The sequence below is a fragment of the Oncorhynchus nerka genome, linkage group LG22 (assembly GCF_034236695.1).
Source record: "Oncorhynchus nerka isolate Pitt River linkage group LG22, Oner_Uvic_2.0, whole genome shotgun sequence".
Classification (NCBI taxonomy): Eukaryota; Metazoa; Chordata; class Actinopteri; order Salmoniformes; family Salmonidae; genus Oncorhynchus; species Oncorhynchus nerka.
The window spans coordinates 35,710,476-35,727,760 of record NC_088417.1 but is presented as its reverse complement, the minus strand read 5'-3'; the positions used below and the strand labels follow the sequence as shown (position 1 = coordinate 35,727,760).

Sequence of the window (17,285 nt, the reverse complement as noted above, 5' to 3'; positions counted from 1 at the left end):
TTGCGTTATGTTCAGAAATCCACAGGAAAGAGTGGTCACGACAACGCAGAATAAAATTCCAAATAATATCCATAATGTCCACAGAAACATGTGAAAAGTGTTTTTAGAATCAATCCTCAGATTGTTTTTAAAATACTGTATATAATCGATAATAAATCAACTGCAAATGTCTTTCACAGTAGGAGAGGGAAAAACAATAGCTGTCCAAATTCTGTTGCGCGAGCAAAACTCATGTGACCACTTGACGCAATGTTATCGTTCTGGCTCATTTTTCAAAATAAAAGCCTGAAACAATGTCTGAAGACTGTTGACACCTTGAGGAAGAGATAGGAAAAGCAATCTGGTTGATATCCCTTTAAATGGAGCAATGGGAGGCTATGGAACATGACGTTTTCAAAATAGAAGCCACTTCCTGGCAATATCAGTTCTGTTATACTCACAGACAATATTTTGACAGTTTTGGAAACTTTAGAGTGTTTTCTATCCTAATCTGTCAATTATATGCATATTCTAGCATCTGGTCCTGAGAAATAGGCCGTTTACTTTGGGAACGTTATTTTTCCAAACATAAAAATAGTGCCCCCTAGCTTCAAGAGGTTATCTGACTTACCAAGTTAAATAAAGGTTACACTAAGAGCATAACATTTCTACACCCTAATTGTATAACCGTAGTCTAAACAATACCCAAACAGAGATTAAGTCAAAATAAACATCTCATTGATTTATCAAGTCAAGTCCCCATGCTTGTCTAAGAGCAGAGCGAAACAGTGCTAAAATAGTTGTAGGCATTTGCTGCAAATCCTATTGCTTCTTACTTCAGTATGCTCTTTAAATAAAAACAACACCACTTTTAACAGGACATTAATCAATGCGAGTGAGACTCATGTCGCCTACAGTAGGCCTACAGTATATCGTAAAATATTACGTGACTCTCCGCCGATAATTACATATAGAGCATTGGAGGATTCTAAGTTAAAACAAAAAGCTGCCTCATGGGTCTCTCGATGGCAGCTGGCACAGGTATCGAACCTGCATCTGTAGCAACGCATTTTGCACTGCGGGAGCCCCCATCCAAAACCTTTTTTATTTTTTATTAAAGACTATCAGAAAGAATGTTGGTACTTATTTATTTTGATCCAAAGCCATGAATGAGTGAGTCACTCAGCTTTATGTCGGTGCCGGGCTATATGACTGTGCCATCAACTTGATAATATATAACGACATTTTGGAGGTTATTTCGTTTTCAAAAAATGAAAGTGAGCGATTGTGATCTGAAGGAAGGCCAAAGTAATATTTGTGAAGGCCAAAACATGTATTTCTGTTTTTAGAGGGGGAAAAACACTGGGCCAATTGTGTGCCGCCGATAAAGGCCAAAATACACTGCTCAAAAAAATTAAGGGAACACTAAAATAACACATCCTAGATCTGAATTAATGAAATATTCTTATGAACTACTTTTTTTCTTTACATAGTTGAATGTGCTGACAACAAATTCACACACACATTATCAATGGAAATCAAATTTATCAACCCATGGAGGTCTGGATTTGGAGTCACACTCAAAATTAAAGTGGAAAACCACACTACAGGCTGATCCAACTTTGATGTAATGTCCTTAAAACAAGTCAAAATGAGGCTCAGTAGTGTGTGTGTGGCCTCCACATGCCTGTATGACCTCCCTACAACGCCTGGGCATGCTCCTGATGAGGTGGCGGATGGTCTCCTGAGGGATCTCTTCCCAGACCTGGACTAAAGCATCCGCCAACTCCTGGACAGTCTGTGGTGCAACGTGGCTTTGGTGGACGGAGTGAGACATGATGTCCCAGATATGCTCAATTGGATTCAGGTCTGGGGAAAGGGCCGGCCAGTCCATAGCATCAATGCCTTCCTCTTGCAGGAACTGCTGACACATTCCAGCCACATGAGGTCTAGCATTGTCTTGCATTAGGAGGAACCCAGGGCCAACCGCACCAGCATATGGTCTCACAAGGGGTCTGAGGACCTCATCTCGGTACCTAATGGCAGTCAGGCTACCTCTGGCGAGCACATAGAGGGCTGTGCGGCCCCCCAAAGAAATGCCACCCCACACCATGACTGACCCACCAACAAACTGGTCATGCTGGAGGATGTTGCAGGCAGCAGAACGTTCTCCACGGCGTCTCCAGACTGTCACGTCTGTCACATGTGCTCAGTGTGAACCTGCTTTCATCTGTGAAGAGCACAGGGCGCCAGTGGCGAATTTGCCAATCTTGGTGTTGTCTGGCAAATGCCAAACGTCCTGCATGGGGTTGGGCTGTAAGCACAACCCCAACCTGTGGACGTCGGGCCCTCATACCACCCTCATGGAGTCTGCTTCTGACCGTTTGAGCAGACACATGCACGGCCTGCTGGAGGTCATTTTGCAGGCCTCTGGCAGTGCTCCTCCTGGCGGAGGTAGCGGTCCTGCTGCTGGGTTGTTGACCTCCTATGGCCTCCTCCACATCTCCTGATGTACTGGCCTGTCTCCTGGTAGCGCCTCCATGCTCTGGACACTACGCTGACAGACACAGCAAACCTTCTTGCCACAGCTCGCATTGATGTGCCATCCTGGATGAGCTGCACTACCTGAGCCACTTGTGTGGGTTGTAGACTCCGTCTCATGCTACCACTAGAGTGAAAGCACCGCCAGCATTCAAAAGTGACATCAGCCAGGAAGCATAGGAACTGAGAAGTGGTCTGTGGTTATCACCTGCAGAACCACTCCTTTATTGGGGATGTCTTGCTAATAATTTCCACCTGTTGTCTATTCCATTTGCACAACAGCATGTGAAATGTATTGTCAATCACTGTTGCTTCCTAAGTGGACAGTTTGATTTCACAGAAGTGTGATTGACTTGGAGTTACATTGTGTTGTTTAAGTGTTTCCTTTATTTTTTTGAGCAGTGTATATCCCTGGTAATAGCCATAATGGCACTGTACAATGTGACCGTGTGTGTTTGAAAGAGTATTTTCCAGTAAGCAACAATGCTTTTGTTTGTGTATGCTTTTACATGTGGATAATAAAGCATGTAAAGCATTTTGAAGATACAAGCCACATGCATTTGTTTATTAGGCTATAGCAGAACAGCATAACAGTCCGGACGGCCCTTGCTTTGCCTGGTGAGTAGTTGGTCAAGTTCTGTTGTCAGAAGAGGAATGGAAATGTCAGGGTGAACCAACAACCTGATGAACCTGTACTGTATGTTGACTCTGCCTGTCGGAGGTGGAGTTCCAGAGCTCACAGGTGTGCCTGGCATGGATTGTGACTCCCATCTCGTTCCTCGCCCTCTTCAATGCGCCATTCTCAGCCTGTCTCTCCGCCAATGCCGCCTGGGTCTGGGCCAATGCATTAGCTGTCGCCCTTTCTCTGCCCTCCTATAATGTTTCTCTTTCTGCTGGTCTGACCTCAATGTCTCAATCTCTGTGTTCAAAGTTTGAATCTGATCCATGTGCACCTTCATCAGATGAGCAGAATGGTACTGTCCTGAGCCCCCATCGATTACAGTGGCCTATGATAGGAACTAATCTGAATTAAAAGGGACTCAAACACACATGCTGCGTACACATTTTAAGAATCTAGCAAAACTAACCGCTTTCTTGGCAACCATGCGTTTTTTTTCGGTACGGCCCGTTGTCCAGCATTTTGTCCACTGATCTCCAAGGGTGGTTGTCGGCATGTTTGTATGATCTATTTTTTTTAACCTTTATTTAATTATCTGTTTTATTACAGAGTGTGCCTACACATTGATAGGCTATATAAAGAGGTTTTGAAAGAAAATGCACTGAAACCAAAATACCTTTAGTTTTGGTGATCCTCTCAGGCTCATTTTCAAGTCTTCTTGTGGTTACTGTCCTAACTTTGGAACAGGTAACACCATAGAAAGAAGCTGGATTAATGAAAACGATGTCCATTTTGTCTCTTCTCTTTGGTCGCAATGTCATTTTTTTGCAGGTAGGGGGATGTTCCCACCTACAGTAGCCGGGCTATAAAGAGTCTATTGTCCTGCTAATCGGGCTACAAGTGTTTGAAATCTTGTTTTCAAAATGTCACCAGCTGGCCATCACTACTGTAATTAAAAACACAGCATCTTGTTTAGATCTTGTTTACATTCTTTATTGTATCCACAATGTCACAAATAATTTGTATCTACCTTTCCAATTCCTTTTAGAGTTTGGGATTTACAAATGTGTGCTTTTCATGTCATTTTTCATTAAATCCATTTCGGTTTAAGTATGACTTTTGACTGATGCCTTTAGTGAGATATGGTTAAATATTCAAGCATTAGATATCTGCCCTCCGAATTCATATCTAAGGGGCATTTTTCACGGCATTATTAGATACATTTTTTTAGTTTGAACGTGCAGACTGGCACTAAGAACAGCGGGACTGTTTCCCTAGTCAGCGCCATTATTAGTGCAATGCCCCTTAAAACCTCTTTGGGCTGCAATCCCTTTAAAGGGATGAGATGACAACAGCCAGTGAAAGTGCAGGGCGCCAAATTCAAAACAGAAATCTCATAATTAAAATTCCTCAAACATATATGTATCTTATACTGTTTTAAAGGTAATCTTGTTACCACCACAGTGTCCGATTTCAAATGTGCTTGTCAGTGAAAGCGCCACAAACGATTATGTTAGGTCAACACCAAGCCACAGAAAAACACAGGCCATTTTTTCCAGCCAAAGAGAGCAGTCACAAAAAGCACAAATAGAGATCAAATTAATGACTAACCGTTGATGATCTTCATCAGATGACACTCATAGGACTTAATGTGACACAATACATGTGTGTTTTGTTTGATAAAGTTAATATTTATATCAAAAAATCTGAGTTTACATTGGCGCGTTACGTTCACTAGTTCCAAAAACATCAAGTGATTTTGCATAGCCACATCGATTCAACAGAAATACTCATCATAAATGTAGATGAAAATACAAGTTATACACATGGAATTATAGATATACCTCTCCTTAATGCAACCAGATTTCAGATTTCAAAAAAACTTTACGGAAAAAGCTAACCATGCAATAGTCTGAGACAGCGCTCAGAAATGTAATAAAATGAGTCAACATAAACCAGAAATTACATGATAAATATTCCCTTTGATGATCTTCATCAGAATGCACTCCCAGGAACCCCAGGTCCACAATAAATGCTTGATTTGTTCGATAATATCCATTATTTATGTCCAATTAGCTACTTTTGTTAGCGCGTTTGGTACACCTATCCAAACGCTGGTGCTGGTCGACCATTTATTCTGACAAAAACTTCAAAAAGTTATATTACAGGTCGAAGAAACATTTCAAACTAAGTACAGAATCAATCATTAGGATGTTTTTATCATAAATCTTCAATAAAGTTCCAACTGGAGAATTCCTTTGTGTCTTGAGGAGGAACGGAACGCAGGAAGATATCACGTGGTATGCACGTGACCAGGACCTGGCTCTCTGCCAGACCACTGACTCAAACAGCTCCCATCCGGCTCCACATCACAGTAGAAGCTTCATTCAAGGTTCTACAGTCTGTTGACATCTACTGGAAGCCGTAGGAAGTGCAAGCAGATCCATATCCTACTGTGTTTTCAATAGGCGATGAGTTGAAAATCGACCAACCTCAGATTTCTCACTTCCTGGTTGGATTTCGTCTCAGGTTTTTGCCTGCCATATGAGTTCTGTTATACTCACAGACATAATTCAAACAGTTTTAGAAACTTCAGAGTGTTTTCTATCCAATACTAATAATAATATGCATATATTAGCAACTATGACTGAGGAGCAGGCTGTTTACTCTGGGCACCTCTGTGCACCTTTCATCCAAGCTACTCAATACTGCCTCTGCAGCCATAAGAAGTTAGTGTTGCTCCCTGCTACCCAGTGGGGTCCACCCCCCCCCTCCCCCTCCTCCCTTCCCCATGGGCTCGGTCCGTCTTCTGTGCACGGCTCTGCGGCCCATCCCGTGCCCCCTACCCTCGTGCCTTGAACGCCCATCAGTGTTTCGGTGGAAACAGCTGGAGAACTGCAAGGCAATCCCAAAGTGCGCCACTCGGGAGCCATGAACAATATATATTGTCCTGCTAATAACAGGGTTAATATATATCTGTGAGAATATCCAAGGGGCTTTTTTATATAACTTATATAAAGATTTAGTTTTCAAATAATGTAACATGAGCAAGAAAAAGGCCATTCTTGAACATGGGGTGAGACATTGTTACTAATTTGTAAATAAAGCCAATTTGTTATTTAAAATGGTTTATTTCTGTTTTTAGAGGGAGAGAAACCAAAAACCTAGAGTCATCTCATGGGTCTCCCAGTCAAGGACCGAATGGGTATTGAACCAGCATCTGTAACACAGCTTGCACTGCTATGCAGTATCTTAGACCGTTGCTCCACTCAGGCGCTGTACAACATGACTGGTCGGGAGAGTACTACAGTAAGAGCAAAATAATCCATTCAAAATAAAATAATTAAAACCTTAGTGTAACAACAGTTTTATTAAGTAATACTGAAGTCGTTCACAATTATCTGTTTCTATTTAGGTTTATGTCGCCCATTCATTGTCAGAGACACAGTAGAACCCAAAAGCATAATCAGTGCTCTATCTCCCCCTTGTGCTGGTCTGGAGCAATGAAGTGGTGACGCCGGGTACAGTGGCTAAACCACAAATGACCTCTTAAGTCCCGCAGCATAATTGCAAAACCTTTAGTGGAGCAACCACTGTACATGATTCCATATGTATTATTTCATAATTTTAATGTCTTTACTATTATTCTACAATGTAGAAAATAGTAAAAATAATGAAAAACCCTTGAATAAATAGGTGTTCTAATACTTTTGACCGGTAGTGTATACCTAGCGAATGCAATGTCCCTATGCCAAGCGGTTGCTGTTTTGCTATGACCTAGTACGGTTTGGCCCTGCACTTAGTTCCATGAGTGAGCTTAAGCATCATCACCAATCTCTGACGCCAGGGGCCATTTTTATTCTATAACACCTTTGCATTGTGTGCTATAGATTTGTGAAAGTTTGAGGCTGAATGAGTACACTTGAGAAGAATGAATAAACTTGATTAAAACATGTACAGGCCATATTTCAGGTCGCTATTGGATTTTCACCCCTGATATTTGTCAGATTGTGTTGATTTGGTCTGTCTGAGACCTGTGGTTCCTGTGTAAATGTCTCATATACAATAGACTGAGACTTAATAAACACCTCTCTCTCTCCTCTCTGCCTTCATGTCTCTTACTTCATTTCTTTCTCTCTCTTTTCAGGATCAATCACAACGAGCGGCTAGAGTTTCTCGGCGACGCCGTCGTGGAGTTTCTCACCAGGTGAGATTTACGTCCGTCAGCTCTTTTTCTCTTTCTTTGACGGACGCCTCCGCTAATCGAACATGGCGACAACTCCCCCTCTTCTCCCCCCTCTCCTCCTCTTTATTCTAGTCTGTGATTTCCCCCTAATTGGGTATTCGGTTGTAATTTCACCGTACCTCTTTCCATAGGGCCTGCTGAAATTCTCCATGACAACTAGCAGTTAGCTATGAGAATGTTGCGTGTGTGTTATTGACTGAGTCACTCCCAGGTGAGAGGAGAACGCTGTGGTCCAGGCACCACTCAGCTTGCACTGCCACACCACTAATGACATGGTGCTATTATTACTACATTGACATTGTCGCTGCAACTCTACCTAGATACCTCGGCTGTGTCCCAACTGGAACCATAAACCCAAAGCTGTCATCAAGGCAAAGGGTGACTACTTTGAAGAATCTCAAATATCAAATATATTTAGATTTGTTTAACACTTTTTTGGTTACTACATGATTCCATATGTGTTATTTCATAGTTGTGATGTCTTCACTATTGTTTTACAATGTAGAAAATAGTAAAAATAAAGAAAAACCCTTGAATGAGTAGGCGTGTCCAAACTTTTGACTGCTACTGTGAATATATACCGTATGTTTATATTGCTACTATATAGCAATACTACTGCTGTCTGCTGGATTGAACATTTTTAGAACTCGACTATCAGGATCCGGGGATATATAGAATATTGAAGTGTTACAGAGTAAGCTGGCTGATTTGAGATGAGAGATCTTGAGATCTTTCATGGCCATTTAATGCTTCATCTATTCACCACAGGTGTACCTACCTACGGTCCCTTTAAAAATGTCAAGGCTTAACACTTCTTACCAAGGTCTTTTTTAAGTTCGATCCCTCCTCTCTTCTCCTTCACCTCTCTCCGTCCTTGTCCTCTTCTTATTGTCGGGATGTATCACAAACAACCACATACTGTAAGCTCTCACACCTGTGCTGCCCAATGGACAATGCATTCTAGAAAAACTGTTGCATTTAAATACACTGGAGCACTGATCGACTTTCAATGTTAACCTAGATGCTGATTTTTATTTATTTATTTTTATCACAGCTAGAAAACAAAATATTGAAAGTATAATATTTTATTTGTCACATGCGTCGTAAACTACAGGTTTAGACTAACAGTGAAATGCTTACTTACGGGTCCTTTTCCAACAATGCTCTGTTTTCTCTAATTAAGCTTTGTTGTACAATTAAAGGTCAATACGCTGCATTTCAAACAGTCAGCAATAATCTAATGAATTCAGGGCCTGTGGAATTATAGCTAAGCTAAATATTAGCCTTCTACAATCATAAGGCCCACTAATAATTGTATTATTTTATGTAAATTGTTTAACCAGCTTTTTGTGTTGTTGCAATAATCACTGATCGGGATTTCAAGTCTGTCTATGAAAATGCCCTTTTTGTTGCAAATGTAACAAGAACCATTCACAATGCACATCCACTAATAATGACCAAGTTCTTATAGCAGACTTTATAGAAAATGAACTCGGGTCTCAAACAATATCTCGAGCACAAGCCCAAGTGCTAGTGAGTAGCCAGCTAAACATTCTATTTCAAGTCTAGCCAATTTGGATCTATTTGCTTGCTAACAATGTAGAACAGTTGAACTGTTACGAATACACTCTCCTTTCCATCTCCCAACTATTTTTAACAGCCTGCTCAGTTTGTTCAGATATTGAAATCAATTGGCCTACCTTATAAGAAAATAGTTATTTCTCAGAATGAGAACAGGTTGCTAATTCCTTATATAAATGTCTTTTTTTGCTCATTGTACATTTATGAAACACAAACTAGACCGCTAGCACATAAATAAGTCTGTGACCAAAATGTGTGGCACTGCGCACGACAAACTGAGCATGAATTTTCCACAATTCTGTTTATTGGTACTCTCATGAGACAACCTTTCTGATGATATAATTTTTGTGTTCTCACCTATTACAGTAAAATAGTGTCTAAGCGTTTCGCTGTCCATATGACCGATGACCGATTCTGTTGAACCAATTTAAAATGCAAATAGCGAGTTTAAACTGCTTGTCCGAGAGGAAGAAGTTATCTTTCGTCTTTGTTAGTGGCAGATGGAGGGGCTTGGTGTCTGCAAGTGGGAATGTACACAGTGGAGAGGAGACGAGACCAAAAAGACAAAACGTTCCTAAAAATGAAATTCTGCAATACAGGTTCTGCGATACAGGCATTAACATGTCGTTAATTCGATATATCGCCCAGCCCTAACTGTGACCCTTGGTCCCACCTGTGATAATAACAAGTCTTTGGTTGCCTGCACACAGCTGGGGATCTGTGTCCCATCGTTGGCCATGTCAGATCTAATGGGTCTCTGGTTGGTTGCCTGCACACAGCTGGGGATCTGTGAGATTGTGACACATCGTCAGCCATCTTGGATCTAACGACTGTTTATGTTTCCTGTCTCCACAGTGTTCATCTGTACTACCTGTTCCCCAGTCTGGAGGAAGGAGGGCTCGCCACCTACAGAACAGCCATTGTACAGAACCAGCACCTGGCCATGCTAGCAAAGGTGAGACTTTTTAGGGACAGTTTCCAGGAAAATTATTCAACACTAGTCCTGGACTAAGAAGTGTATTCAATGGAGATTCTCCATTGAACGTAGGTTTAAATCCTGGACTAGGCTTAGTCTGTGTCTGGGAAACCGGCCCATAGTGCAATACTTTTGAACAGGGCCAATGGGGATCTGGTCAAGTAGTTCACTATGTAGGGCAAAATTCCCCAACTGGCAGCCCACTGTTAATTTTATTTCTCCTAAGTTTTTTTTTTTTTTTGGACACAAGACTATAAAAACACATTTGAAAATCAGCTCCAAGTGATTTTAAATTAGGACATTTGTCCCAAAGTATTCCCACGCATAATAGAGAGAGATATGTGATCGTCTACAAATATCAGCAAGGTTTGAAATGATTGCTTTAGACATTTCTGTTGGAGCTTGTTACTGCACATTTTTCTTGCTACAACTTATGTTAATTGGCCATGTTTGAGTGCATCAAAACCGCGATGTGTCATGGGTAAATTGTGACCGACTGACTGATCTACGAATAATATTGAGTAGTTATTTATGATGCAAGATTTTTTGTAGATCATCTTAAAAATAAAAGATTTGTAGAGGATAAGGTGCCATTTCAAACACAGCCTAAGACGGTTCTACTCTAAAGGTCACAGAGTGTGGATATGAGCAGCAATATGAGAGTGTTCACCACAACGATGGACAGAAACCTGTTTTTATTGTTTCTGCCTCTCCTTTATAACTTTCTTGTAAGAGTACACAGGGGAGAGAAGTAATTCTGCCCCCTGCACCACCCCCCTCTCCATCTCTGTCTCTCTCTTTCTCTCTCACTTCTCTCTTCTGTCTGTAATTAGAGTTAAAAGGTTGTTGTTCTTCAGGTCTAGTATTAGTGTTGCAGGTTCCCTAGGGACCATTCCCAACTTCCCCCATTCCGAGATGCCACTCTCCTGAAGCAGCAGCATATTACCAAGCTCACACACACACACAAAACACACACACCTCTCGGCCTCTCTCCTGTGGCAACAGTGTATTGCCAAAAACACGGCAAACACCCCTGCCTACCATACTACTGGCACTGTTGTTGGAGAAAGAACACTAATCATCCCATGATGTGGAGAAAAGCAATTAAATCTTTAATCTTTCATGTTGCTCCCCCCTGAATACCAAGATGCAGCTGCCTGCATTCATGTTAACGCTATCGCTGGGTGCATGAATCCCAAGTGGCACCCAATACTCCTATATAGTGCACTACTTTTGACCAGAGCCCTATGGGTCCTGGTAAAAAGTAGTGCACTACTTAGGGCAATAGGGTGCTGTTTGGGACGCAGAGGCACTTTGGCTCGTTTCAATTTGCCATTTACGGGAAAGTGAGTGTGATACAATATGCAACGGTTGCCAAGTTGTTTCCCAGTTCTTCTTAAGCCAGCGAAACATCTACTCCTTCTCTGCACAAGAACACTTGTAATTATCTCTTGAAAAATGTTTTCAGAAAGCAACAGGCGTAAGCCGACACTTCACTTGTAAAACTTGAAAGTCGAACAGCAAGTTCCCTGTAAGTTAGGGAGGCCTAGTATTTATATAACATTTTTTCCCTTCCAAATGTAAATATCACGTTTATCTTTCTAATTAATGAATCGTCTGAAGTTGTTGATGCATAGTTATGTATTTTAATTTTAATTTGGTAAAGTAGCTACATTGCTATTACTGCAAACAATACTTGATATCAACTGGAAAATAAGACTGCACAAATTGTTAATATAGAAACAAATGCACAGGTCACTTATTTGAGAAGATTGATAATATTTGTGATGAAAACAAACAAATATGACTCGCAAATGGCACCATATTCCTTATTTAGTGCACTCATTTTGATCAAAGCCCATAAGCTCTGGTTTAAAAGTAGTGCACCGTATAGGGAATAGGGTGCCATTTGGGACCTGCACATTGCGTTTGAGATGTGACAGGCTGCCAGCCAATGACAGGCTGGTCTCTACCATGGCCCTTCCTACGCGATCCCTGTCCCTCCAGTAGAATGAAGGTCAGCCCTATGATTTATCAGTTTTATGTCATGATTATCTGTCCTGTGACTGTCCCCTCTTCCAAATACTCCTGTCTGTTGCTGCATCCCAAGTGTCCTGTCTGTTTCTGCATCCCAAGTGGCACCCTATTCCCTATATAGTGCACTACATTTGGCCAGGGCCCACACAGTGAGAGCTTACAGATCAGGGCACAGCTGTCTCTCTCTCTCTCCTACAGACTACAGACCTTTTACTGTAGTTGAGTGTCATGCAGAACAGAACAGTATAGAGTCACTCGGACTGGCGAAATCTGAACCTTTTCAACCCCAAAAAATCACCACCTGCCCGGTCGCTGTATCAGGTAAACAGCGAAAGTGTTATATTAAGATAAGTACTAGCTTCAGGCTAGCGGGCTTTCAGACCACGCTAGTAGAAAATGTGCCAAGCTAGACCAATAGGCCAGTGAACGGTTGCTTTTCCTAGTATTTCATGGCACAGATTGTGACTGTATGTGTTGGTATGTTTCATGCTTTGCCAGAAACTGGAGTTGGATCGCTTCATGCTGTATGCCCACGGCCCAGACCTCTGTAGGGAGTCAGACCTGAGACATGCCATGGCCAACTGCTTTGAAGCACTCATAGGTGAGTGTCCCGATGTGTGTGACTGTCTCTCTCTGTATGTCTTTGTTAGCTATGTACCGTAGCTACACTGAACAAAAATATTAACTTAACTTGCAACAATTTCAAAGATTTTTGCTGAGTATTTATATAAGGAAATCAGTCAATTGAACTATTTTCATTAGGCCATAATCTATGGACTTCACATGACTGGGAATACAGATATGCCACTGTTGGTCACATATATCTTTAGAAAAAGGTAGAGGCGTGGATCAGAAAACCAGTCAGTATCTGGTATGACCACTATTTGACTCCTTCGCATAGAGTTGATCAGGCTGTTGATTGTGGAATGTTGCCCCACTCCTCTTCAATGGCTGTGTGAAGTTGCTGGATATTGGTTGGAACTGGAACACGCTGTCGTAGACGTCGATCAAGAGCATCCCGAACATGCTCAATGGGTGACATGTCTGGTGAGTATGCAGGCCATGGAAGAACTGGGACATTTTCAGCTTCCAGGAATTATGTACATATTCTTGCGACATGGGGCCGTGCGTTATCATGCTGAAACATGAGGTTATGGCGGCGGATGAATGTCACGACAATGAGCCTCAGGATCTCGTCACAGTATTTCTGCGCGTTTCAAATTGCCATTGATAAAATGCAATTCTGTTCATTGTCCGTAGCTTATGCCTGCCCCATACCACAACCCCACCGCCACCATGGGGACTCTGTTCACAACATTGACATCAGCAAACCGCTCGTCCAAACGACATCATACACGCCATCTGCCCGGTACAGTTGAAACCGGGATTCATCTGTGAAGAGCAAACTTCTCCAGCGTGCCAGTGGCCATCGAAGGTGAACATTTGCCCACTGAAGCGTGTTACAATGCCAAACTGCAGTCAGGTCATGACCCTGGTGAGGACTATGAGCACACAGATGAGCTTCCCTGAGACCATTTCTTACAGTTTGTGCAGTTTTGTCACACAACACAGATATTTCAAGTTTTGTGGGAGCGTTCAATTGGCATGCCTACTGCAGGAATGTGCAACAGCGCTGTTGCCAGAGAACTGAATCCTCATTTCTCTACCATATGCCACCTCCAACGTCATTTTAGAGAATCTGGAAGTACACCCAACCGGCCTCACAACTGCAGACCAGAACCTCCACATCCAGCTTCTTCACCTGTGGGATCATCTGAGGAGATAGGAGGGGGGGATGTGGAGGAATATTTCTCTGTAATAAAACCCTTTTATGAGGAAAACTAATTCCGATTGGCTGGGCCTGGCTCCTTCCTCTTTCTTACTCTTTTCGTGTCTCTCTTTTACTGTCTGCAATCTCACTGTAATAAGTAGTGAATAAACATGTGTGATGCGACAGACAGACAGGGGACCCAGTGAGAGAGGGCCTGGCTGTCAGAGAGGCTGAGGAGCCTCCAGTGATGGTTTTGGATCACTAACTCAAAATAGGCCCCTCATGTCGAGACGTACGCTTGCGAGTGAGCAAGCACACACAAGCACTTGCGTTGAAATTGCTTGTCTTGATGTGCCTATTCTTTTGTGGCACTTCTGTCATCTCAACTTCTGTTTTTGGCTCCAAGGGTTCCTGAATACCCCTTTTACCCCCCTGTCTTGTCTGTCTAATGCTCTCTCTCTCTCTTTTTTCTTTCTCTGAGACAAACCCAGAGTGGAGTAGATGTCATTTCATCCTGTTATCTGTTTCACGGAAACATGTATATAACACACAGCAGCTCCCACTGTAACATACTCTCACACTTTTTCACTCAAGCACACACACACACACACACACACACACACACACACACACACACACACACACACGCACAAGCAAACATCCCAGAGAACGAGTTTCTTTTCTTCTTTAGATGCTTCATTTTGGAACGTATCATTTTTAGACATCACTGATCCTTTCCCGTGCCCTTTAGTATTGTTCACAGAGAAATTCAGATATTTTTTCGGAAATCTTTAATTTGTCCTTTTATAAGAAGAAATATGTAATCTGACATGCATCTACGTCTATCTTTGAAGAGCGTAGCGAGGAGCGGATGGCTTTAAGGGGTTGTTGGATGTGTTTAGTGACCCTTGTTTTATTTGTTTATGCGCCGCCGTGACCCTTGAACCCTGGCTATGCAGCAAGTAGTCGGAAGCAGCAGATAACCTCCTACTTTGCATGGGCAGACTGACTCTCCTGTCTCGCTGTGGCACACACAGACACTGTCTATTTCTGCTAACCTTGAGGCAGGGCCACTCTGTGCCAGGGAGTGAGAGAGGGAGAGGAATGAAAGAATGGCGGGAGGGAAGGAGAGGGTGAGGGGTGGAAAGGTGGAATCTGCAATGCAAATAGACGCCCGCAACCCTGCATTATTCAAAATGTTAAATGGATAAAATAGCTTTTTTAAATTTTTTATCTCTCGTCCTTAACTTCCGTTCTCATTTGAGCTCTTGTGGCCCTGTTCGCCTTTACATTCTCGTTCTCACTTTACCTCTTGTCATGGAAACAAAATACTTTCTCCCTCAGCCTAGTCGGTGGAGCTGCAGCACATCTTCCCTCCTCCCTTTCCCCCACCCCCTTCCGTCCTGTAGAAACGGTTCCAAAGAGGAAAGAATTGAAAAGAAGAAAGGAGCTCCGTTCTGTTTTATGGCCCTAATTTCCTTGTACAGTTGATCTGTGGATTATAGTGTGTCAGCATCTGCCAGGAAACGCTGCGGTGCAGATGATGGATCATTGTGAGGCCCTCTCTTCTCTCTCGTCTCTAAGCTCTTCCTATTAAAAGAGAGGAGGGAAAAGGATTATCTTTCAGTGGTCTGAATATCAGATTTACACAATGTAGAGACTGTGTATTCACTGAGTGAGAACAGCTCCATTGTTAATTGCTGCGGATGGTGGCAGTGGAGGGATAGTTCTCTGTGCTGCTCTTCTTTCTCAATCTTTCTCTCACCCTCTCTCCCCCTCAACCCCTTTTAGTTTGGAATAGTTAAGATGTTTGATGTCGAAATGTAATCAGCAGGCTCTGTGCGGCGACGGCGGTGGCAGAGTTTCATTTATATTTTAGTTTGGTTTATTTTGTCGTTAATGTGCCTCTGCTTTTTGTGCCCGTTGGGTGGCCAGGCTGGAGCAAAATGGAACGGAGAGGGAGAAAAACTGCTTTATTTGTATTTGATGGATTTGAGCCAATGCTTATTTGAATAATTCATTTTAAGTTATTAATGTGACTGTCAGACACTGATATTTGGAGCCCTAGACCCTGTTTATTGGTCATTGAAAGGGCCTCTGGGTATTACATTTTTTCCCCTAAAGATAACTGTAGCATACATCAGTAAAGGAGGTGGTCCTGTGTGGCTCAGTCGGTAGAGCATAGTGCTTGCAACACCAATGTTTGTGGGTTTGATTCCCACTGGGGCCACCTTACATAAAAATGTATGCACACTCTCTAAGTCACTTTGTGTAATAAAGTCTGCTAAATGGCATATATTATGTATTTTATATAGGATAAGAGCCACTGCTCAATTACTAATGTAAATGTAGCAGCAGCCTTCCCCTAAACCTGACACACGAGAACATGCATATTACAGTTGTTAATAACATGTATGGCCCTGGTTTGCGTACCAAATGGCACCCTATTCCCTTTATAGTGAACGACTTTTGAACAGAGCCCTATGAGCACTATAAGGGATATAGGGGGTCATTTGGGAAGCATCCTAGGTCTGCTAAATGACTTAAATGTAAATGTACAGTGCCTTCAGAAAGCATTTACGCCCCTTGACTTTTTTTCTAAATTTTGTTGTGTTATTACTGCTGGAAACACCTTTGGCAGTGATTACAGCGGTGTCTTTTTGAGTAAGTCTCAGAGCTTTTCACACCTGGATTGTACTTGTTTTTGTTTTGTTTTACACATCTACCAATCGGTGCCCTTTGAGGCAATCTGAAAACTTAAGGTTACTTCCGTAACCCTGGTTCTCCAATATTATGAGTGTGATCTCACCTGTGGGGTTCTCGTACCGCCTTTTCTCTTGGAAGCACCAATGGAAAACGTCTGTTGGAGACGGGCAGAGTGGTGAATGAGGTGCGACCCACATTTCCATAAAAGGAGCCACTCTCCCGCCCTCTGGTCATCCTCATGCTTGCTTCTCGTCCTCACGCTCTTGCCAACAGGGAAATGTGGTGAGATATCTCACTCATAATATCAGACAACTGGGGTAATGCAAGTAAACTTAAGTTTATTAGTTTTGATATCTCATATGTGGAGATATGGCCAACTCCCGTATCGCTAAACACGCCAGGGGAGTCCCAATATAGCGACCCTCAGAGGTCCCCTAACTAAGGGAGTGTGTGCCAAGGATGTGCAGAAAACAACCCATTGGGAAAACCTCATGAAGTGAGTGACAGACCAATACATGGCTAAAATCTCAGTATAATGAGACCTGTCCCAAAAACAGTGCCCAGGAGGTGAAGTCCTCTATAGGATATTTTTATTTATTTTATTTAACTAGGCAAGTCAGTTAAGAACAAATTCTTAATAACAGTGACGGTCTACCGGGGAACAGTGGATTAACTGCCGTGTTCAGGGGCAGAACGACAGATTTTTACCTTGTCAGCTCTGGGATTCAGCAACCTTTCAGTTATTGGCTCAACACTCTAACCACTAGGCTACCTGCCGCCCTGTGAAATCACCATTGCCTTTATACGTCATTTCTTGCCTTCATAAAGT

General features: G+C 42.4%; 1 protein-coding gene across 1 annotated transcript in view; it reads left to right on the top strand.

Annotated features, from left to right (window-relative positions):
* LOC115105119 (ribonuclease 3-like) overlaps positions 1-17,285 on the top strand; it is a 149,515-nt gene that overhangs the window by 31,886 nt on the left and 100,344 nt on the right. The window contains 3 exon segments of the mRNA XM_065007134.1: positions 7,287-7,346; positions 9,822-9,921; positions 12,478-12,580. Coding sequence (XP_064863206.1) covers positions 7,287-7,346; positions 9,822-9,921; positions 12,478-12,580 — 263 coding nt within the window.